Genomic DNA, 25905 nt, shown 5'->3' with positions numbered 1-25905 from the left:
AGTGGGTTAGCTTGTCACATAGAGGAAGTGCAATTTTTACCACCATGGTGAAATCAAAGAAAAAGGACAATTACAGACAGAATCTGATACTTCTGACATGAAGGCACATTAAAATTGTGTAGCAGCCCCCAGTAAATGATGAAGAACAATGATTTGGCGAGCTTGTTTTAATTTATTTAGGCTGGAGATCTTTGAGCTTGGCTTGAGCTCTGCCCTGATTTCATTGGCCTATTGCTGGCATTTTGAGTAAATTGCACCCTCCATTTTATCATTTCAACGTACCTGTGAGCCCCTTTGACTTTACTGTTCACAGCTACCACAAACAGAACTAAGAGACTGGAGGCTACCATCGATCTCAATTTCATGCTGAAAGTAAGGAATGCTGTCACTGAGATAACTTGTTCTCGTTAAGGCACTTAAAACTTGTTTGACTTTTAGATCAAACGTAGCCCAAAACTTCACTGTCCCAAGTTGTTCTATTAATAAAAACTGAAAGAACTGCATGCTGGAAATCAGAAACAAGAACAGAAATTGCTGGAAGCATCTGTGGAGAGAAATCAAAGTTAAGGTTTCCGGTCCAGTAACATTAGACCCGAAACATTAATTCTGATTTCTCTACACAGATGCTGCCAGACCTGCTGAGCTTTCCTAGCTATTTCTGTTTTTGTTCTATTAATGTTAATTTCTTTTTAAACCAAGTGGCAAAATGTGAAAATGGTATCATTTTGATGCTTTCAGAAGTAGAAGCGGAGACAAATGGGAATGGTTCTCAGATGGAACTGTGGAAGCTGGATCATTCAAGTCACAGTTTATTGTCCTCAAACGTCTTCAGTGATTTCTCCCCGTCATGTCGATGATTTGTCACTGTAGATCCTGCCATGGTCAGTGGGCATGAGGAATGCTTTTAATTATCTGTTAGCCAATGGACAGCCTTTAATGACTGGCTTTAACTGGCCAATTTGAGGGACACAATGAAGCAGGCAAGTCAGAACATGTTTGTATTTTGTTCTTTTTAAGATTTAGCATCGTAGCACAACAATTTGCAACCTTTCTGGCCATTGGCTATTCCTGCCTAAATGAGGCAGAGTATCAGAGTGACTGTTTTTTTGAAAGCTTTGAAATCAAGACCTTCTGATCAGGAAGGTCTTCTACTTGAGATCTCTAACACCTTTTGAAAACAATCATTTATAACATCTTTCTTCCCCAACTTGATGATGAAGCCTGTACGTTATTTCAGTGTAATCCTGTTCAGCTGCAAGGTAAAGGTGGAATGTGACCTTCTGCTGTGACGCACATGTGTTCCAGACAATTGGAAATGCTCCTGTCCTTTGGTATAATGGGTAACATTAGCTTTTCCAGTCAACAGCAAGGGATCTCACTCCTTGCAGTCACATTATCTGGGGAGCTGAAAAGAAAAACTGGTAGAACATTTTAAGCATCCTAGGGGTCCCTGCAAGCTGGAGAGATGGTTTGTGTGTTTTGTATCTCTATGCACACTTCTTTTCCCTTTTGGTGGGACAGAGGCGAAGGTTTGAAAGGGTTAGCTGGCTGATTCTCGATTTGTTCGAACTAGATCGTGAACTTTTCTTCCATGGTCAGGAGTGAGGCTTGAACTAGAGACAGTGGTACTACCGACTGCGCCACAAGACTCTCACTAGACAAAAATTTGTAGATTTGTTTTTAGGGAAGGATTGAATTCTACTGTTATTGTTTGGATGCGTGAGGACATTCATGATTGTGAATAATTGTTTTGTACAGCTTTCAACAGGGTGCTAAATATGACCATGGAAAATCAGAATCAAAAACGTTAACTTGAATCGAAATCCAAATTCAGACCAATTTCACATTCCAACACTTGCATTTCTGTTACAACTGAATGGCAACAGCCACATTCAAATATTCTATGCTGCATTCACCTGAAATGGCTTTCTGAAAATGATCCGATCTGTGCTAAGAAAATTCAGAAAGAGTGGAATAAATCTGAATGCATTTCTGATTGTTGGTCTTTCCCCACTTTACTGGGGCAAAGTTCATGGTAAAATATACTTCATGGAGAGTAAACAAGCAAAATAGTCTACAAGCTGAGTTATTTCTGGATTCAACTGTGCGTTGGTCAACGTTATGACTGATAAAGAGGGAATTCAAGTCTAAAACCTGTTCACTGTATTGCAAGTAGAACCTAATGTCATCATGGGAATGAAATGGTTGACAGCATTATTGGATTTTAAAGTACTTAGGAAACGGACAAATATTTGACTGCATTCATCACCAAATCTACCAGTCATCAGTGAATATGAAACCATTGCAGAAAGTACTGGATACCACATATCGAACAGGCTGGTTTCTAGTTAATTAATCCATACACCTGAACAAATTCCACCCATTCCTTCCGGAAATATCAATATTGAACAGTAGCCCCAAAATGGTGAATGTAATCTGGAATGATCGACCGACAAAGCCTTGGGATGATGATCAAACCTCCACAATAATTGCTTTCATTGCAAATCCCCGTGTCATTACCTTTTCCACAAAGGTGTGCCACCCTTCAAACTAAGAAGTTCAACGTTGATTGAATTCAATCTGTTTCTCCTTCTGTCAAATCACTGCCATCATTATGAGGCAGTGCTGTGCTCCTAGGAATACCAATCAGGTTTCATCCCAGCTTCAAAGGGGGTTATTCATTTCAAAATCATTCAAAATCCCTGGAAACCAGCTGGGGAAACCCTGTTTCCTTCCTTGCATTTGTTCAGCGCCTAGGTCCATTTGGCACTTTTACTTGCAGCCAATGCATCCCTTGGAGATGTTGCCCATCCCAGGAAGTGCACTTAATCAGGTCAATCAAGGTTTTTTATGTTCATTTTCTAGGCTGTCCCTTCTTTAGAATTTAATTATAATCTGCCTTCATTTAATATTCACAGTTCGAATTTGATTAAACTGTACAAGTGTTCTTGCTTCAAACTTCCAGTAACAGATAAAAAGGTGTTTTGTTATGACTGTAAATTTTCTAGAAACAAAAAGAATTTGCCGCGCAGGTGAGTTCCTAAGACAAACCCCAATTCTTTAAAATTCTTTCCTGATTTTTGTTCTTGTGTGAGGTCTGTGCAAGCCAGAGCACAATCTGAGACAAGACACATGTGGTGAATGGGAAAGTACTGTTCCAGCAGGAATTTCAAGGTACGGTTTGGGTCAGATTTTCTCTTTTGCAATGTGTTCTCTGTCAGTCTGCTAAAGAATTTAGCTACAGAGGAGGCCAGTCTTGGACAGCTCCGTAAAATTGTTCCATGTACTGGCTGGCTCAGCGAGGTTTTCCATGGAAACCTCCCCCCTCCCCGGTCTCCCTTGATACCAGAAAGGTGGTTTTTGGCAGCCATTTTGTTTTTCTTCTTAATGCTGTTATCCCAGGATTAGAAGAGAGGAGATGAGTGGAGCATCACCAGGCTTGAAGAGGACACTGAGGAAATAAACGAAAAGAAAAATAAGTAGTTGCTGTTAAAGCAAACATTAAGAGTTGCCCTATCAACCCTGAGGCAAATATTCCAGGGCTAAAAGCCCAGAAGGAACAGGAACAGAAGTAGGCCATTTGGCCCCTCAAGCCTCCACTGTCATTCAATAGGATCATGACTGATCCGACATTCCTCACACTCACTTTCCAAGCTTTTTCCCACAACCCTCAATTCCCCAAATGATCAAGAATCTATTTCAGCCTCAAATACACACAATGATTCTACCCCCACAGCTCTCTGTGGAAGGAATTCCAAAGACTTATAACCCTCTAAATGAAGAAATCCCTCCTTATCTCAGTCTTAAATTGGCACCCCTTTATTCTGAGACTATGCCGTCTGGTCCTAGACGCTCCCGTGAGGGGAAACATACTTTTTGCATTTACCCTGTCAAGCTCCTTAAGAATCTTGTGCATTTCAATGAGATCACTATTCATTCTTCTAACCTCCAGGGAGTAGACTCCCATACTGTTTAGTTTGCACTCTCTACATGAAGCAATAGAATGTTGATGAGATTGTAAATTTTGAGCCTCTGATTGTCCATTCTGAAACAGCATCTTTCACCTTCAATGTCAATGTATTTGTTAAAATTACCACTGGATGGTAGTTCCAACAAAATGGTAACACAATCCAACAAAATGGTAACACAATCTAATTGAAATCTCCATTTAGATCATCATAGAATCGCTACAGTGCGGAAATAGGCCCTGCAGACCAACAAGTCCACACCAACCCATCCCCCTATAACCCACCTAAGCTCCACATCCCTGAAAGCCACGGGCAATTTAGCATGGCCAATCGACCTAGCCTGAACATCTTTGGACTGTGGGAGGAAACCCACGCAGACAAGGGGAGAATGTGCAAAGTCCACACAGATAGTCGCCCAAAGGTGGAATCAAACCCGGGTCCCTGGCACTATGAGGCAGCAGTGTAACCACTGAGCCACCATGTCACCCACTTTTACCGAGTTAGTACACACAGTGACCAGAAAAAGAACTTTCTCACTCCGTGCCCTTCCACCATACTGTTTTTGTCTTCCGAGAGAGAAACAAAATGACAATGTTTCAACTTCCTTCTTTCTACATTGCTGATGAAGCTTTTCATCTTACTCCAATCAGGGCAAACACAAGAATGCCAAATGTCAAATAATGATAATAACTAATAGTACAGAATTAAAAGGTGCTGTTTGATTAGCCAGTCAATTGTGATCGGCTAAGGCAGTGTCATGGAGAAAGCAACGAGAAATTACAGGCTCCCTAAATTCCCAGGTAATTGTAATAAAGGCACAAGACTTGACCGTATCCCTTTGTTTGCAGAGAATGGATCCCTGCATATGAATGTGTGCTATCTCTAGCAAGTGTAAATGAGTTGTGTAACACAGGCTTGATTGATTCCCTTAAAATGGTTGTTAATGTAACTATAAGCACATTCAAGATTGTTTAGCAAGTGTTGCCCGATCATGGAATCACATCTAACTACAGACATTTTGTTATGGGTTTTGCAAATGCAGGTTGGTTGAATATAAGAACATAAGAACATAAGAACTAGGAGCAGGAGTAGGCCATCTGGCCCCTTGAGCCTGCCCCGCCATTTAATAAGATCATGGCTGATCTCTTTGAGACTCAGCTCCACTTACCCGCCCACTCACCATAACCCTTAATTCCTTTACTTTTCAAAAATTTATCTAGCCTTGCCTTAAAAACATTTAGCGAGGTAGCTTCAACCGCTTCATTGGGCAGGGAATTCCACAGATTCACAACCCTTTGGGTGAAGAAGTTCCTCCTGACCTCAGTCCTACATCTGCTTCCCTTTATTTTGAGGCGATGCCCTCTAGTCCTAGTTTCACCTGCTAGTGGAAACAACCTCCCTGCCTCCACATTATCTATTCCCTTCATAATCTTATATGTTTCTATAAGATCTCCCCTCATTCTTCTGAATTCCAATGAGTACAATCCCAGTCTACTCAGTCTCTCCTCATAATCCAACCCTCTCAACTCTGGAATCAACCGAGTGAATCTCCTCTGCACCCCCTCCAGTGCTAGATATCTCTTCTCAAGTAAGGAGACCAAAACTGCACACAGTACTCCAGGTGTGGCCTCACCAGGACTCTATACAGCTGCAGCATAGCCTCCCTGTTTTTAAACTCCATCCCTTTAGCAATGACAGACAAAATTCCATTTGCCTTTTTAATTACCTGCTGCACCTGCAATCCTACTTTTAGCGATTTATGCACAAGGACACCCAAGTCCCTCTGCACAGCAGCGTGCTGCAATTTTTTACCATTTAAAACATAGTCCATTTTGCTGTTATTCCTACCAAAATGGATGACCTCACACTTATCAACATTGTACTCCATCTGCCAGACTTTTGCCCATTCACTTAGACTATCTATATCCCTCTGCAGACTTTCAGTGTCTTCTGCACACTTTGCTCTACCACTCACCTTAGTGTCATCTGCAAATTTTGACACACCACACTTAGTCCCCAACTCCAAATCATCTATGTAAATTGTAAGTAATTGCGGTCCCAACACTGATCCCTGAGGCACACCACTAGCCACTGACCGCCAACCAGAAAAACACCCATTTACCCCTACTCTTTGCTTTCTACTGATCAACTAATCCTCTATCCATGCCAATACATTACCTGTAATACTGTGAAACTTTATCTTATGTAGCAGCCTTTGGTGTGGCACCTTGTCAAATGCCTTCTCGAAATCCAGATACACCACATCCACAGGTTCCCCATTGTCCACCATGCAAGTAATGTCCTCAAAGAATTCCACCTAATTAGTTAAACATGACCTACCCTTCATGAACACATGCTGGGTGTTTCCAATGGGACAATCTATATCCAGATGACTTGCTATTTCTTCTTTAATGATAGATTCAGGCATTTTCCCCACTATCGAAGTTAAGCTAACTGGCCTATAGTTACCTGCTTTTTGTCTACTTCCTTTTTTAAACAGTGGCGTCACATTGGCAGTTTTCCAATCTGCGGGAACCACCCCAGAGTCCAGTGAATTTTGGTAAATAATTACTAGTGCATTTGCTATTTCCCCCATCACCTCTTTTAGTACCATGGGATGTATTTCATCAGGGCCAGGAGACTTGTATACCTTTAGCCCCATTAGCTTGCCCAGCACTGTTGGTCTGTTCTTTGCTAATTAATTTGATCAGCCAGTCATTGAGATGTACAGTCTATGTACCTGGCATTGCACTGGTGCTGAAGTTCCTGTTACACAACATTGGTCAGTTGTGTGGTAAGCAGAATATCTTTCTAGACTGCACAACAACATCCTTTTAATGGAAAATACCATTATTCGTAACATGCAGAACATAGAACATACTCAAGCAGCCTGTGGTTTCAAAACCTGGAGGTAACAGGCCATTATGCGTGGATTTTGTGATCATTGGCACTCAAGTGTTTACATTTAGAGTCATGGAGATGTGCAGCTTGAAAACAGACCCTTCAGTCCAACTCGTCTATGCCGATCAGATATCCTAAATAAATCTAGTTCCATTTGCCATCATTTGGCCCATATCCCTCTAAACCCTTCCTATTCATATACCCATCCAGATGCCTTTTAAATGTTGTAATTATATCAGCCTCCACCACTTCCTCTGACAGCTCATTCCATACTCGCACCACCCTCCTTGTGAAAATGTTGTCCCTTAGGTCCCTTATAAATTTTCCACTCTCACCTTAAACCTATGCCCTCTAGTTTTAGACTTCCATTTAAAAAAAATTGTTTAAGAAGTTTGCAATGTAAAGGCACATCTTGTGTTAGTATACGTCTGGGCAAGTATCCAGCTGAAATACTCTACAGTTTATACCAACACAAAGCGTCACTATGATACAAACTGTGCAGCATAACTGACCTTGTTTCACTTCGCCAATAGAGTTTACAACAGCAAAAATAGCCATTCAACTCATTGTGTCTGTACTGGTGTTAGTTGTTCAATTTTTGGAACAATTTACAATAATCCCATATCCCTATACATTGCACATATTCCATTATAATCTTCCTTCTCAAATATTAAATGATGTTACATTTCCTACCCAAACCGAAAAATATTTAATGTTCTAGTAGCCAAAGTGGAAAATGTCTTCGGATGTCCCACCTTGGTTCTTCTGGTAATAATCCTGAGTTTATTTCCTTTAGTTACCGATTCACCAACCAGTGGAGACAATCTGTCACTGTTTGCCCTTTCAAAACCTATTTGTAATTTTGGGGGAAAAAAAAATCAGAAAACCAATTTAAAAACAGTCAATAATTTTTTGCCAATATGGTGAAACCTTCCATAACCCATTGTAAATATCAAAATGTGCTCATGATCCCGACACCAACATCTGTGTTATCAGGAAAAGATAGAGGCGGGCTGTAGAGAACTTGCTGCAGAGTACTAAGATCCAAATCAAGCCCCTAAAAGGAAAAATACCTTTTTGTTTTTATTTCCTCTCTCCCCTACAATGTTATTAAATATCTTTGGCTATAATTCTGTTCCTCTGCTATAAGAATAATCATGTGCTTGCTGACCCCCTCTTTGAACAAATTTTTTTGCATCACAACAAATTGCTGTAAGGTATCCTATAAAAAGATACGGTGCAGTTGATCTTATTTCATCAGGAGAGTAATGCCAAAGATAGCTTTTGTGACCGGCCTAATTTATTGGAACTGTAAACATAATAACCCATAGATAAGAAGACGCCAGGAGATGTCATTAAGACCAGACCCCTGTGCATCAGGCACTGGCAATACAAACATGACTGATCCCTTAAAGTGGCTGCAATGGTTTCCAAACTGACAAAGTCATGGGAATGTTCTAGCAGTTGTCTTACTTGGGCAAATTTGTCCAATCTGACAATATGTGATTAGAAACTTTAGAGGAACACATCTATCATCACTCATTTATATACATGCCCAGGGTAACACTAAGGTGATTTACACTGAGTGCTCATACAATAAAAAGCAAAGATTAGCAGAATTGGCTATTTATTTACACTTGTAAATTCAGTGTTGTGGCACTCCCAGTATTGACTTATGTTCAAAGGGAGCACAGGGCAGAGATTGAGTCATAACACCGTACTCTTAATTCCAATCTGTACTTCTTCGAAGTGACCATTCTCACTGAGGGATGGGAATGCCAAATTTAATTTTATCCACATTTGTGTGTTTACCAAAGAGCAGGGATGGGTGAGAGTTCAAGCTCATCTAATCCGTGTATGAGTGACTTCCAAAATCACTCGAGATTATGTGACAGCTACTTTTATCCTTTCCGCACCAGCTGAGGTTACTATGTAGGACTCTCCTTCTCAACGTCTTCCCTTGTCTGAGGTTTGGTGACTCTCGGGTTAAACCATGACCAGTTGTTTCTCTCTCTCTCTAACGAAACAGCAGCTCTCTGGTCTGGTGGCATTTAAATTTTATTAAAAATCTTGTATGTTGGTCTCAGTGTGGTGATCATGACAACTATCCTCAATTGTCTTAAAAACTGATTTGATTCACTATTGTTTCTTAGGGAAGGAAATCTGCCAGCCTTATTTGATCTGGTCTGTATGTGTCTCCATATCCTTTGGTAGACTCTGAAGTGCTCTTAGAAACGGCCTAACAAGCCACTTGGTTCAAGAGCAATTAGAATGGACAGCAAACGCTAACCTTGCCAAGTGATGCCCATACCCCACGAAAAGATAAAAAAGACTATGTACTTATCACAACTATATCACTCCTCAATAATCTGCATGCTTTCCTTCTTTGCACCTGCTCTTCCTCATGCTGCATATAAGATATGCTTTTTCTCCAACTATTTTTTGTTTATTCTTTCATGGGCTTTCCTTCCAAATTATATCCAATTCATGTCATTTTTCTGTTATATGAATGCACTATTGCTCAAATATTTCATATAGTTTCTCTATAGAAAAATCTGATCATGTGCATGCATGTTTGTGTTGGTTCTGAAATCGATCCAAAATATGCTATTCCTTTATATTGACAATTTATAAGCTACATGATTTCTGAAATAGATAGGGCCTGCTATTTCTCTACAATATATCCAGGGTGTGCTCTTCTCACTCTAGCAGCACTGTATGCCGATTCTCAGTAATATCACAATAGTAAGTCAGATGGCATAATGCAACAACAGAATCACATTACCCAAAGTCATACCAGTTTGAGTCACACAGTGCAGGAGCCTGCCATTCATTTAAAACAGAGACAGAGGCTGGTAATCATCTTCTAACATCTCTGAGGATAGAGAGAGGGAGCTGATGGGGTAGTGGTAATGTCACTAGACAAATAATACATAACTACAGTAATACAGGCTACTGTCCTGGGGATCAGGTATTTGAATCTCACCATGATGAAATTTGAAGTCAGTAAAACTGTGAAATTAAATGATTGCCTAACAATGATGACTCTGCAATCATTTTTTGTAAAAAAACAATCTTGTTCACTCATATTCTTTTTAATTCCCTTTCTTCAGGGAAGCCACAAGTTGCAGCTAATAATTTTGGCCCCTATTTCTTCTGCTGATCCTCACTGCTGTTAGATTTAAACAAGTGCCAAATCTTCATTAATACACGGTTAAAATGTGCAATTTCAGAACATCAGCACTGACCCCCTAAAAATCCGAAGTGTGCAGAAGAAATGACAAAAACAGGCTTTGTGTGGGGAATTTCTTCTTGATTTGGATTAAGGAACCATCATGGTCTTTGCTGTCAGGCAATACTCATTTCTTGGGTTCAAAAGTCAGGGAAGAGAGGAGTGGAGATTCCTTTTACTGGGTCTTCACATCACTTCATGTACAGTCCCTGAATTTCCTGCAATTGATCGTCATTGTTAAGGAATGAGGAGAACGGTGTGAGCACCAGCCTTTTTCTCATAAAATCCCAACGGGTACTTCATAAAGCTAACCTTCTATATGGGGGCACTATGGTCATCCCTCACATCAGAGGTTCTGGCAGTGAGTTAACACAAAGCTCAAAAGGTGGCTTGTTTTGAGTTCACATTTGCCACGACTTACTGATCAGATCTTTGTGGCTACCAGTGGCCAGGAACTCAGTAATGGGCCTTTCACACTGAGAGCTATGTCATAGAGTCATAGAGTCACACAGCACAGAAACAGACCCTTCGGACCAACCAATCTAAGTCGACCATAATCTGAAAGTAAACTAGTCCAAACTGCCTGTGCTTGGCCCATATCCATCCAAATATTTCTTATTCATGAAATTATCCAAATGTCTTGTAAATGTTGTAACTATATGCGTATCCGCCACTTCCTATCGAAGTTCATTTCACACGTGAACCACTCTCTGTGTAAAAAGGTTTTAAAATCTTTCTCCTCTCATCTTAAAAATATGTCCCCTAGTCTTGAAATCCCCCACCCTAGCGAAGAGATACCTGCCATTCACTGTTGTATTTACCTTATCTATGACCCTTATGATTTTATAAACCTCTATAAGGTCACCCCTCAACCTCCTATGCTCTCGTGAAAGAAGTCCCAGCCTCCCCAGCCTCCCCTTATAACTCAAACCCTCCATTCCTAACAACATCCTTGCAAGTCTTTTCTGAACCGTCTCCAGCTTAATAATGTCCTTCCTATAACAGGTTGACTGGAATTGTACACAGTACTCCAAAACAGTCCTCACCAATGTGCTATACAACCCTAATATGATGTGTCCTGCTCTAATTTTAAGGATGGATATAGCAGACTGGGGCCCCCAACAAAAACAAGCACATTAAAGACTTCATGGATGGGCGTACAGGAGTGTGAATGTGTGCTGTTCAATGCTGATTTTAAAAGACAAAGGCTTTGAAATGACACATGCTCATAGGATATTCAGGGACAGTGCATGAAGTGATGCAGAGACCCAGCAAAAGGGATCTCCACCCCCTCTTCCCTAACCATTACAGCCAGGGAATAAGTATTGCCTAGGGGCAAAGACTATGATCACTCCTGAATCTAAATCAAGAAGAAATTCCCCACACAAAGCTTGTTTTTGTCATTTCTCCTTTTTAGAGATTGGAGCTGAAATTCTGAAATTACACATTTTAAATACACCTTAATGAAGATTTGGCACTTGTTAACAACAGTGAGAACCAGCTGAAGAAATGGGAATCAATTATTAGCTGCAAATTGAGCAAATAATTTCTCCTATTTCTTCCCTGAAAGAAGGAAAATAAAAAGGACCTTAGTGATCCAGGTTGTATTTTCTTTTACAAAAATGGTTGCACAGTCACCCCTGTTTAGCTATCATTCAATTCCATAGTTTTAGTGAATTCAGATTTCACAATTTTTAATTGTAGGATTCAAATGACTCAGGGTAGGGGAGTTCAAAACTAGATGGCATGGGTTTAAGGTGAGAGTGGAAAGATTTAAAATGAACCTGAGGGGTAACGTTTTCACACGGAGGGTGGTTCATGCGTGGAATGAACTGCCAGAGGATGTGGTGAAAGCAGTACAGTACAACATTTAAAAGACATCTGGACAGGTACACGAATAGGAAAGATTTAGAGGAATATGGGCCAAATACAGACAAATGGGACTAGATTAGTCTGGGACACCTGGTCGGCGTGGACAAGTTGGACTGAAGGGTCTGTTTCCATGCTGTATGACTCTAATATTGGGTGTGTGTGTGTGTGTGTGTGTGTGTGTGTGTGGAGGGAGGGGATTGTGGGGTGGATAGAGGGAGGGGATTGTGGGGTGGATAGAGGGTATCCTTCCAAAATCAAAGTATTAGGGATTGAAATAAGAGACAAGATGCCTGCAATCCTGAACCCCACAGAGTTACCAAGTGAACGGACACAGATTGTCACACTCGCAGCTGGAGGGTAGCTTTGGAAAATGGTTTACAGATGCTCGAGGCCAAGAGCCTGGTGGATGATGTGGAGACAGGCAGCTCAATAAATGATTTGCTTTGAACCTGAAGTGTTGGCGCGAGCGAAGTGGAGTCAGGGAGCAACAAGGAATCTTGGAGAGACCCGTGTGTTGTGAATCCAGGGGTTGCATCCAGCTTAGGGGAAGACTCACTCCTGCCCTGGATGAAGGATGACCCGATGGTTAATGGCAACTGAAACTACAAGAATTGCCAAGTGTATGAGTGCTGGAGCCCAACCCAACCTAGGCCCCATTGTGGATGATCTGCCATAGAGCCTGGATCTCTCGGAAAGTAACAGTATGGATAAGAAGTTGGTAATGTCCTCTTGAGCAAATGCTGCATATCACCCCAACCCTTATTGTTTTCCTGAGATGAAAATGCTGCCACCAATGTGGACCTGAACATTATAGCCATCACGGTACAATCAAACCTACTGATCCCACAACTGCTTAGTAAATGTTCACTACAGACTTAGTGCAGTTGCTGGACTAGCCAGTCTGAAGCAGGGAAGTGTGTAGCAGGGCCTCCAACACCAGATGGCGATGTTGAGGGAGGGGCCCAAAGCAACCAAATAGTGCATGTGAGCCATCCCTGTAGGAAGGAGTTTATTTCTCACATTGGAGTTGGCAAGGAGTGAGATGGAGACAAAGAATTCCTCAACCAATATGTACAAATACAGATTTGATTTAATGTAAATATTCTGTTTCCCCAGTTTTTGCTTCATCTCTCTTAATATTTGTAAAGATCTGGTGCCACTGGTGTAAATAATCCTTGCTTTATAATCTTCAGGCCATCAGTGTGCTTAACTCACACGTTACAGGCCTATTTTACATTGTGTTCAATTTTCTTCTCCAATGGATTAGATGTAACTTGTTTGAAAATCCTTTCCCTAATACAGTAGCAAGATAGGCCGTAAGTACCATGGAGGTGGTGGTAGTGTAGTCTGGTTAGCAATTACATACCAGGCTAATGACCTGGGAGCATGGGTTATAATCATGTGGAATTCAATGAACAAATCTGAAATTAAAGCCTATGAACTGTCGCAGTTCAGAAAGGCACCACCAAGGTCCCCCACCTTCTCAAGGGCAATAAATGCTGGCCTAACCAGAAAAGCCCACATCCCGAGAAAGAAAATAGATTTTGTTTAATTACATATTGTCACGGACACCAAAGGTTTATGTTGCAAAAGAAAATCATACACCTCTTCTTTGTAAGCTGTTTACATGCTACAGTGACATTGCCAAAGATGATTTTTCCCATGCTTCACCACATTATCAGTGTGCCATCCTCCAGGGTCATCTCTCACTTGATCCCAGCCAGAGGATGACTAGCAATGGCTTCTCCTCCTGCTCCCTCACCATTGCCTCTGGTGTGTCCTGAGGATAAATCCTCGGTTTCCTCCCATTTCTCATCTACATGTTGCTCTGCAGCGGCATCATCTGAAATCACAGTGCTACTTTTCACATTGGTGACACCCAGAGTGATGGCACTGCCACCTTTCCTGACCCTCCATCGCTGCTAATTGATCAGGCTGCTTCTCCAACAGCCAGCATGGGATGAGCAAAAACTTCCTTCAATTAAACATTAGAAAGTCTTTGTTCTCCATTCTAAGTCTGTTCCTGAACTACCCAACCCAAACCTCTATCCAGTAACTGTCTGAGACTAAATTAGGTTGTTAAGATTTAGACCTGAGATCAGCTTCTAACCACATATTTCTGCCATTAATAAGGACCACCTTTTATCATCAGTATTATCAGTAACATGCCCCAGCTCAGCTCAGCTTTTGTTGCAATCATCATCCTTGTCTTTGTTATTTCTATAGTCAACGATTTCAACATGCTTCTGGCTGGTCATTCACATTCCACCCTCCGTAAACTTGAGGTCATCCAAAATTCTGCTACCCGTATCCTAACTCCTGCCAATTCCCATTCACCGTTACTCTTGAGTTTGCTGATGTACATTGGCTCCCAGCCAAGCACTGTAAAAATCTTACCCTCGGTTTCAAATCCCTTTCTGCCTCCCCTTCCCTAAGTCTGTCAGCTTCTCCAGCCGTGAAACCTTCTGAGATATTTGTGCTCCTCTCATTCTGGTCTTTGTACATCTCAGATTTGACTCATTCCACAACTGGTGACCATGCTTTTAATTGCCTAAGCCTCCTCAAACGTTTCCACTTCCCTACCTTATTTCTGTCCTTTTGATGCTTCTCAAAACTTACCTCTTTGAGCATGTTTTTCATCTCACCTCATACCTCCTTATGTGGCTCTGTATCATTATTTGTTTGAGAACATTCCTGTGAAGCTTGGGACTTTTTTTACATCAAAGGCAATACGTAAATACAGGTTTTTGTGCTGGCATTGACCAAATACATCATCTTTGTTTAAATAGTCCTCCTTGGTAACTCGAATTCCTTTCCTCAGGGTTTAATTCATTCAGTTTCACCTTCCTGTTAGATGAAACTTGGAAAATCCTTTCAGGACTCTCAGAACAGGAGGGACAGTGAGTGTAATTCATTTGAAAAGTCTATTCTGGTAAACTACGTGTCACCTCATGCACAAAGCATCTGCATTAGCTCCAGTTAACTATATTTCAAGGAAGGGTGACCAGAGTGTCTGATGAGAAGATGGTAATTATCTGAATGTATGTTAAACTAACAGGTAGCGTCACATCGTATTTTGATAAGAGGATACTTCCTGCACTGTGAAGGCTTGTTCCAACAAGAAACTCATCTATGCCCATTGGAGTATGAAGGCATAATTAATCAAGCCAGTTTAAGGCTGAATAGTTAGCATATTGATTGATAGAGATTTTCAAAGGAAACCTCGTTTACTTAGGAGTATTTCTCTGCCTGACTGCCCAACTGATTGAGATTTGTGTATCAGAACCTCAACAAACATTAAGATTCAATTTCTATTTTATGTATATTAACCCCTGTTCAACTCTATTTTAGTCCAATAGAAATAAATTTGCTGTTTAACTGAACTCAAGTGTCTTGCTTAGCGGTGAGGTAGGCAACTTATAGTTTTAACATTGAAGAAGGTATTATGATGGAAATACTTTAGCTGCGTACTATTTGAGATAATTGTACTAAATCACTTAACTGCAGTAAGCCACTGCATTCCATTGTATGACGTTCTTTAAGTTTTTTTTCAATAACATCAATAAATAGAAATTTTACGATACTGAAATATTGACACAGTTCAACACAAATCAGCATTAGGTTATATCTACATTAATGAAGATACATTTAGGAAAGGCTTTTGCTTGTTTACAATTGCAATGTAACATGAACTGAGATGGAACATCTCATCGTGATTCTCTCCATGATGGAAATAGCATTTGGCTGCAATTCTCATCAGTTCACTGCTTCAAAATTAAATGCTCAATATTTCTTTTGTGAAGGTAGCAGCTGCCTATTTATAAGTGTAAGACTTTACTACTATTTTGAAGGAAATCCTTTGAGACAGTGCAACAAAGGAAACTGTGACAGCAAATACTAAACACGTATTCCTGAACCAGGAGCTCAGACCACTGTCCACGTTCACTCTGTTGTATGAAAGTACAAAGTAGAGAGTATGCAAGAGCAATTAACTCTGTAAAACTGAGATTCCCAATTTTATTTACCATCATGAAACCCATTTCAAGGATGGAAAACTGTTGTGCCCCCTTGACAATTGTGAACAGTGACTCATAGCATCATACACCATGGAAACAGGCCTTCCAGCCCAACTTGTCCACACCGAACAAGTTTCCAAATTAAACTAGTCCCATTTCCCTGTGTTTGGCTCATATTCCACTAATCTTTCCTAAGAAAGCGAGAGTGGGATACTAAATTTGCATGATCAGCCGTGATTGTATCAAATGGTTGTGCAGGCTTGAAGGGCTGAATGGCCGACTCTTGCACTTATTTTCTATGTTTCTATTTACGAAATAGTCCAAATGTCTATTAAATGTTGTAACTTGTACCTGTATCTACCATTTCCTCTGGCAGTTCATTCCACATATGAACCACCCTCTGCGTGAAAAAGCTGTCCCTCAGGTCCTTTTAAATCTTTCTGCTCTCGCCTTAAAATTATGCCCTCTAGTTTTGAACTTCCGCACCCTAGGGAAAAGACCGTTTGCTATTCTCTTTATCTATATCCCTCATGATTTTATAAGTTTCTGTAAGGTCACCCCTCAACCTCCTATGCTCCAGTGAAAAAAGTCCCAGTGTATCCAGCCTCTCCCTGTAACGCAAGCCCTCCACTTCCAGTAACACCCTTGTAAATCTTTTCTAACGCTCTCCAATTTAATAATATCCCGCCTTAGAACCTTTAGCCTAGTGGTATTATCACTAGACTATTAATCTGAAACTCAGCTAATATCCTGGGAACCCAGATTCGAATCTTGCTGGGGCAGATAATGGAATTTGAATTCAATAAAAACAATCTGGAATTAAGAATCTGCTGACGACCATGAATCCATTGCCGATTGTTGGAAAAACCCATCTGGCTCACTAATGTCCCTCAGGGAAGAAAATCTGCCATCCTAACTTGGTCTGGCATATATGTGACTCCAAACAATTGGTTCACTCTCAAGTGCCCTCTGAAATGGCCTGTCAAGCCATTCAGTTGTATCAATAAACTGCAGTGGTTCCAGAAGGCAGCTCACCATCACCTTCTCAAGGGCAACTAGGGATGGGTGATAAAATCCCGCTGGCCAGAGACTCCCAACTCCCACAGGTGAATTTTTAAAAAATGCCAGTAGTGGGGACAGTAGCAACAGGGGTCAGGTAGAGACAGTTATGAGGAGATTTCCTGTTTGTTTAAAACCATATTAAGTTCTACCATTTTTACTGCTCCAGGAGCCAGGCATCAAGTTTGAGTCAATAAAAGCCACACCCACAGTCTGAACAATATTTTGAGTTTTTAAGCTGCCTGGCAGCTGTTCACTCACTCCCATATGTTAGCCATTCCTACCTTGGAGGTCACAACTCCACAATGAATGAGTCAGGACACCATTTGGGGTCACAGCCCATACTTTGGGAAGTCCTAAGTAATCTAAACTACTCCACATATCCAGGACTTCTAAAAGTGAATACCCGGTGGGTTTTCTAAAAGAAATTTTATTCCAGTCAGGGAGTGACTGTTATGGCGAAGTCTGTAATTTAATCTGTTCCAATACCCACACTGCATGATTGGTAGTGGAAAAGGTGTGTTCACGATAGTAGTGAACAATCAATGAATGTATTAACACATCTGTAGTGGATACAAGAAATTCATATACAAAGGAAAGCTTGAGCCCATTGGAGTTTTAAAGGATGAATAGTGATCATTTGGGAATGAAGAAAATTCTGGGAGAGTTCAACACAGATGCTGGAAAAATGTTTCTGTTTCTGGCAGAATATTGATCTGGGAAACACTGTGTAAAAATGAGGGGCTCCCATTTAAAGCAGTGACAAGGAGGAATTCATTTTTTAGAACATTATTAACCTTTGGTTCTTTCTACCCCAGAAAACAGGAGGCTGGGTCATTTGATAACTCATATGTCTGAGTTAGACTGACCTTTTCATTATCGCTGGGACAAAATCCTGGAATTCCCTCCCTATCGGCATTGTGGGTCTACCTCCAGCACATGGACAATAGCTGTTCAAGAAGGCAGCTCACCATCACCTTCTCAACAGCAACTAGAGGTAGGCAATAAATGCTGGCCTAGCCAACATTGCTCACCTCCCACGAGGGATTAAGAAACACTATAGGGGAAGAAAACGGATTTTTGATCACACACAGAGTCAAGGGTTGTGGGGGAACAGGCAGGAAAGTAGAGTTGAGGCTACAATCAGATCAGACACCATCGTATTGAATGGCAATGCAGGCTAGAAGGGCTAAATGGCCTGCTGTATTTCGTATGTTCTTATCCTTGTAAGCATACATCCTCTAATATCACCACTTGTAATTTCTAGGCTACCATTGCTGATACTACAAAGGGGCACTCCAGAATTGATTATTATGGGACAGTCAGTGTAAAATATACGCAAAGTGCTCATGACTTTGTATATCAGTTGATTAAAGTTTATGTTTATGTCTACAAGATGGTGACAGATTTGGGAGAGGAATTTCAGAAATTCACTCGACAGAGCCATTTAGCGGTCAAAGTTTCTTAACTGTTGACATAGGTAAATTGAATGGAAAATGTTGCCTGAGCAGTTTGCAATAGCATGTGTTAACAGAAAAGTGTGACCACAAATCCTGCTAACAGAGAGTGAGACTTGTGAATGGCAAGTGTGCATTCTATGGACAGTTTATAATGATAAATAGATTTAGAGACTTGATTAAAATTTCAGCAAATATCAGCATTCCTTTTTACCTTAGTCAAAGGTTTCTTCTGATTCAAGTTCTTGGGATGTGTGCATCACAGGTATACATTGCTCAAGCCTAATTGTCCTTGAGAAGCTGGTGGTGAGCTGTCTTCTTGAGCACTGCAGTCGATGTAATGTAGGTAGACCCACAGCACTGTTAGGAAGTGAATCCCTAGATTTTAGCTCAGCGACGAAGAAAGAATGCCAATATGAATCCAGATCAAGATGGTGAGTGATTTGGCAGGAAATTTGTAGATGATAATGTTCCCATGAGGGTGTTTCCCTTGTCATCCTAGGTGGTAGAGGTCACAGGTTTGGAAGGCGCAGTTGGAGGAGTCTTGGTTCAATTGTGTAGTACATCCTGCAGCTGGTGCACTCTGCAACCACTGGCAGATCAGGAATCTAGCAAGCCAGACACAATTGCTGGCCAGCCTTTGGTGGGGTTTCCCAGTTGCTTGATTTTTTGTTTTATTTTAAGTTTTAAAAGGGGAAGAGAGGATGGTAGGAGGCTGCCTTTCCGTGCCCCCTCTCATTTAGCTAATAGATTAGCTTCTATTTCTTTATGTTTTGGTTGGACCCTGATTGGCCCTTCCAGTTTTGAGAACCTGCTTACTATTGGGCATCAAGCAGTGAGTGAGGTCACTAATTGACCAATTTGGCAAATATGTGAGGTGAGTAGCTCTCCTCCACATAGGGTAAGGCTTCTGACCTCTATTTGAATCTGATGTTGGGGACCCGAGGCCTATGGAGAAAAGCCCGCGCAGTGTTCCAAGTCAGTGACATTTCCTTGTAATTGGAACTGTTTTCTTGAGCAAATGCGAGGAGAAAGCTACTTGTGGGAGTGAGGTGGGGCTCGTTTTTTGAGAAAGGAGGAGGAAAGTGGAGAAACTGAAGAGTCGATGAAGAGTGTTAGCAAGGCTTGCAGACAAGGTGGTTGAATCCAGTGCAAAAAGGTGTGCTGATCTCTCCAGTGAGAATCATACTGGTTAATGGGAAAGGCAAATAAACACAAAATTGTAAAATGTTGTCATAAATCACACTGCTGGCAGTTAGTGACTGCACTCAGTGCAGTACCTGAAGGAAACAAGGCCGCTCTGTGTTTTATAGGTGATGGGTGCGGTTCAGTCTAAGGCGAACTGGCATGTGGAGCTTGCTGGTTGCTTCAGGTAAAACCACTTTCTACGCAGATTGCCTTTATTGCATCATTTCTGTTGCGTAGATCTGAAGCAAAGGTACAATGTTAATACAATCGCACTGAGTTATATGGTGTAATTTTGCTTCAGTTAGGAGACTCATGAAGTAGATGTGGATCAAGTTCTTCATGATTTAATGATGCTTACATGTAGTTACAGCAGGAATGTAAAGCTTTCCAGACCCGTGTTTTCGTTTTAAGAGCCGATTGTGCAAGGATGGAAGGGTAATCTTGAAAGTGGGACTCCCAGAGATAGCACAGGCATTTCATCATCAGGTGCGGCACCAAAGAACATTTGATACCAAGACATACAAGGACAGGTGACCAAAAGCTTGGTCAAGTAAGTTATTTTAAAGGAACATTGAGGAAGAGAAAAGGTACAGAAAGTTTTAAGGAGGCAATTCTAGAGCGTGAGGCTCAGACAACTGAAGGCACTGTCTCCAGTGGTGAAATGATTTGTATCGAGGAGGTGATGGTCTCGTGGTATTACCACTAGACTATTAATCCAGAGACCCAGGTAATATTCTGGGAACCCAGGTTCGAATCCCACCATGGCTGATGGTGGAATTTGGATTCAGTAAAGAATCCAGAATTAAGAGTCTAATAGTGACCAGAAAATCAGTGTCAATTGTTGGGAAAAACCCATCTGGTTCATTAATATCCTTTAGGGAGGAAAACAGCCATCCTTACCCGGTCTGTCTTACACATGATTTCAGACCTACAGTAATGTAGTTGACTCTTAACTGCCCTCTGGGCAAGTAGGGATGAATGACAAATGCAAAGGATCTTCAACTAAAGAATGATGATGCTTTTTAGTAGCTTCAGCGTTTTTTTTGGACATTGTGTCTTGCTAAATCTATCAGTAAAGAATATAAAAGCAGGATATAATGTGATGCAGTTGGTGAAGTCAACTCAAAGCCACACTGAGGCCTTGTAAGCTGTTCCTGAGGTGAATATTTATGAGATGACCGAAGTGAACAGTCTGTGAGGTGAGTGAGTCTGAGATAATTGCACATTTGTTCCCCAACTATTTTCATCAGGAGGGGGCAGGAAAACAGGATGGGTTCTACTTTACAGATTTGTAGCTCATGGAGGCAACTGGACAGAGTAAATTGCAGCTGCCTTTCTGTTGTTTAGGCCATAGGTCTTGTGTTCATTAGACCTATTGGCAGAAGGATCAAAGTTTGCAGAAGTGTTTGAAGAGTTAAGGTACTCATTTGGAGAGGTGAGGTATCCTGCTGAATATGTCCAGGAATACTTTTGGGAGAAGTTTGTTGCCCTTTGTGAGATGTTAAATGTCCTTTGAGATTGTAAAAAGTAGTCATTGATGTGTGTAAGAAGTGGATACATGCAAAAGAACTGTTAAGGATTCTGTCATGCTGCCAAGGGAACTATCAAACTGTTACATGTCTTGGCCTTACTTCTTCGAAAAAAAATTTGTTTCCAGTTTAAAAAAAATCCAGAGCCTGCTATTTCACTCCATCTGATCACAGGTGTTAGAGAATCTGTATTGCGTGACTGATTGCAATCTATCACTGTTATAGCAGGGTACCTGTCAGTTTGTAGTTTGATTGTCAAAGTGGTTGTAAAGGTTTGGAAATTGGCCTCTGACCACAAATGCTTGTTCTTGTGAGTAATTAAATTGTTGAAGGAAGTTAAATATACTGAATGTGTTTCAATGTATTTAAAAAAATGAATTCACCAATAGACACTTAGAATGTTATATGAACATTCAATGTCGAAATACACCAAATGACACCTTCAGCCTGCTCTGCCATTCAATAAGATCACGGCTGATCTGCTTGTGTTTCAGATTCCACATAATCTACCCGAATAACCCTTGATTCCCTTGCCTAGCAATACTCTAGCTGCTTCTATGTTAAAAATATTTAATGACCTTGCATCCACTTGCTTCAGAGGCACAGTGTTTCATAGTCTCACAATCTTCTGAGAGAAAAGTCATTGATGTAAATTCTAAAAAGATTGAGGCCCCAACACAGACTCCTGTGGATTCCACCTGTTACATCCTGCCAATCAGACAAATACCCATTTATGTATATTCTCTGTTTTCTACCAGCCAGTCAATCTTCTTTTCAGGCTAGTATGTTAGCTCCTAGATAATGAGTTTTAATTTTCTGCAAAAAACTTTAGAAGTGGTATCTTATCAAATGCCTTCTGAAAATCCAACATCACTACATCCTCAATATCCTCTTTATCAACAGAGTATTTTAATCCTTCAAAAACTCTAATAAAATGATTAAACAGGATTTTCCTTTGACTCTTCCTGGGGCTTTTCTAAATGCAGAGCTATAATCTCTTTCAATGATTGAGTTTAACACCTTCACTATGACAGATAGCAAGCTAACTTGGCCGTATAGTTTCCTGCCTCCCTCCCTTTTTGAATGGAGGGATTATATTTGCAAATTAAAGAGCAGAATCTTTCTTAACAAGTTTGGAAAATTAACACCAAAGCATCTACTACCTCATTAGCAACCTCTTTTAAGACCTTAAATTGAGGTTAATCTGGTTTGGAAATTTGTCGGTTTGGAAATTTGTCAGCTTGCGACTCCGCCTTCATACCCTCTCTTCTCTCCCGCAAGAGCAATAGGTATCCCCTTGTCCTTACCAAACATCCCACCAGCATCCAAATGCAGAAGATCATCAGCCAGCACTACTGCCACGTCCAGCCACTGGACATATATTCCCCTCCCCTGGACATATATTTCCCTCCCCTCCCTTGTCTGCCTTCTGCAGGGGCTGTTCCCTCTACAACACCCTGGTCCACTCTTCCTTCACTCCTAGTACCCCCCCACAGCACCTTCCCCTGCAACCACTGAAGGTGTGACACCTGCCCATTTACCTCCTCCCTCCCCTATATCCAAGGGCCCAAACATACCTTCCAGGTGAAGCACTTCCCACAATCTAGTCTACTGCATTTGCTGCTCACAATGTGATCTCCTCTACTTTGGGGAAACAAAGTGTAGGTTGGGTGACCATTTTGCAGAACATCCATGTTCTGCCTGCAAAAAAGACCCTGATCTTCCAGTTGCCTGCCACTTTAACACACCACCCTGTTCCATAGCCAATATCTCTGTCTCTGGCTTGCTGCAGTGTTCCAGTGAAGCTCAGCTTAAGCTGGAAGAACAACACCTCATTTTCCACTTGGGGATCCTGCAGCCCTCCGGACTCAATATCAAGTTCAATAATTTTAGGGCCTGAACTCTCCCATGTTCTAACCCCCTATCCACACACTAGGCTTTGTTATCACATAGCCTGCCATTACACACTACCTATTGTTAGGCTCTAACAGTGTCCATTAATAGCTTTTCACCCTCCTTTGTTTGTCCAACTGTTCTTCTCTCACTTTGGGCTCTATCCCCACCTGTCGTTTACTCTTTACCACCTCCCCCCACTCTATCTTCTCCATATAAACCAACATTTTCCAAGCTACCATCGGTTTTCAGGAAGGGTCACCGGACCCATCACGTTAACTCTGACTTTTCTTCACAGATGCTGCCAGACCTGCTGAGCTTTTCCAGCAACTTCTGTTTTTGTTCCTAATTTACAGCATCTGCAGTTCTTTAGTTTTTACTGAATCAGTTTGCTTAGTACCACTTCCCTTGTGATAGTAATTTCACTAAGTTCCTCTCTTCCTCCCACCGCCTGATTTACAGCGATTATTGAAATTTTTTTGTATCCTCTATAGTGAAGACAGAAGCAAATATTTATTCATCTATCATTTCCTTATTATTCGGTATTAACTACCCATTCTCACTGCCTGTAGGACCAACACTCAATTTAAATACTCTAAATTTACAAAGTACTAGTAGAAACTCTTGCTATTGATTTTCTCTAGCTGACTTCCTCTCATACCATAATTTCTTCCTTCTGATTAACCTTCTAGTCATTCTCTGCCATTCTTTGTATTCTGAATAAACATTTGACCTACAGCTCAGCTTAATGCAGTTATGTGCATATTCCTTAAGTTTGACACTTTCCCTAACTTCTTTCGTTAACCACAAATGGTGGTTCCTCTCTTTGGGTATTTTTCTTCATGACTCTTTCTCTTGTCACTCCTTTTCTGATCCTCATTTCCCATATTACTATCCTTCTGCATTTGATATACCACATTTTTGCACATTTGATCCCTTTCTCCCACGATTTAGTTTAAAACCCTCTCTACTTCCCGAGTTATGTGATTCACAAGAACACTGATCCCAGTACAACACATCCCTCATTTTCCCCCGTACTGGTGCCAGTGGCTAAACACCAGAACCCACTTATTCTGAAATATCCTTTGAAATGTCTGTTGCTACGTATCTATTGATCTATCCCTTAACCTAATATGGCATTCACTTTGGCTTGCTCAACTTACCAACCATTATAGTTACTCTTCTTAAGGTTTGCAATATTAGTTTTAGACACAATTTTCTCTCTTTCAAACTGGATGCAAAGTTAAATTATTTTGTGGTTGCTGTTATCTAGACTGCCTTTACTATGTCATTAAGTAATTCTATTACATAATACATCATTCGAGTCTAATGTAACCTGTTCTCCTTGATTCCACAATGTGGTGCTCTAAGAAACCATCCTCATCCAGGCAACTGCTGTCAATCTATCTTTTTCAATTTTTATGTAAATTAAAGTCATCTGTGATTAATGATGTCCCTTTATCATAGTTCCCAGTATTTCTTCTTACTGACCTTGTTCCACATTGTGATTAGTGTTAGGAACCTGTAGACTATTCCCACTAGTGACATTTTTCTTTGACTATTCCTCATTTCCACTCAGGCTGATTCTACATCCTGATCTCCTGAACCAAGGTCAGCTCTTCACTATTGCACAAATACCGTACTTGATTAACAGTGCTACCTTTACCACGCTCCCTATTCTTCTGCAATGTCATATAACTTTCAATATTTAGGATCGAATCTTTGTCATTTTGCAGCAATGACTCTGTAATGCCATTAGACCGTACTTATTTACTTCTCTATACACAATCAATTCATTTACTTTGTTGTGAATGCTATCCACATTCAGATACAGAGCCTTTACTTTTCTCTTTTTGTTATCTTTGTAATGTCTGATGTTGGTTGTTAGTGTATTCCTCTGACCCTTATTTCCCATATTACTATCTTTCTCTGTTACCTTGTTTGTACACTTTGATATACCACATTTTTCCACATTTGAGCCCTTTCCCAGATTAATTAGTTTAAAACCCTCTCTTCTTCCCAAATTATGCCTTTCAAAGAACACTGATCCCAGTACAGTTCAGGTGTAGACCATCCCAACATAGTCCTCATTTTCCCTCCTATTGGTGCCAGTGGCCAAGCGCTAGAACCCACTTCTCCCACACCAGTCTTTGAGCCATGTATTTGTCTCTCTAATTTTGTGTACTCTATGCAAAGTTGCACGGAGATCATAACCTTTGAGGTTCACATTCTTAATTTCGTGCCTAGCTCTTCACATTCTGTATACATGACCTCTTTCCTAGTTTTACCGATATCACTGATAGCTACATGGACCACATCTTCCTCCCTCCCACTACAAGTTCCTTTCCAGCCCTGAGCAGATGTCCTGGACTTGCCACTGGGCAGGCAACACAACTGCCCGAATTCTCAATCTTTGTTGCAAATACTGGTGTCAATCTCCCTAACTCCACTATGTCCTACTACAGCTACGTTTGTTATTGCACACCTCACTTGAATGACTTCCTGTAGAACTCTGTAGTCATGGTCAATTTGTTCATTGACCCTGCAGCCCCTGCACCTATCTAAACAGGCTGACAGAACATCAAGTCTATCGGACAATTTCAGAGGCTGACACCCTTTCTTCATTCCCAGTCATACCACCCTGTCCCTGAGCACTGACTATAACAGAACATGTTCTCCTCAGTGGTGTGACTGCTTCTTGGTGCAAAGAATCGAGGCAACTTTCTCCCTCCCTGAAGTATCACAGTGTCTGTAGTTCAGCCTCCAACTCATAAATTCAGACCAAAGCCA

General features: G+C 41.0%; 1 protein-coding gene across 4 annotated transcripts in view; it reads right to left on the bottom strand.

Annotated features, from left to right (window-relative positions):
- Positions 1 to 599: 599 nt before the first annotated feature.
- LOC109911441 (hepatocyte nuclear factor 1-beta) overlaps positions 600 to 25905 on the bottom strand; it is a 98436-nt gene continuing 73130 nt past the window's right edge. For 3 of the 4 annotated variants that reach the window (XM_020510751.2, XM_020510753.2, XM_020510754.2), the window contains exon 9: positions 7633 to 7719. In XM_020510751.2, coding sequence (XP_020366340.1) covers positions 7666 to 7719 — 54 coding nt within the window. In that variant the 3' untranslated portion in view covers positions 7633 to 7665. Of the gene's footprint in view, positions 3452 to 7632; positions 7720 to 25905 lie in introns of those variants that run through there. The other variant, XM_048612745.1, reaches the window with a different exon arrangement.

Source organism: Rhincodon typus, chromosome 26, assembly GCF_021869965.1.
Source record: "Rhincodon typus isolate 14 chromosome 26, sRhiTyp1.1, whole genome shotgun sequence".
NCBI lineage: Eukaryota > Metazoa > Chordata > Chondrichthyes > Orectolobiformes > Rhincodontidae > Rhincodon > Rhincodon typus.
The sequence above is the reverse complement of the archived record's forward strand: the minus strand, read 5'-3'. Positions and strand labels throughout refer to the sequence as shown.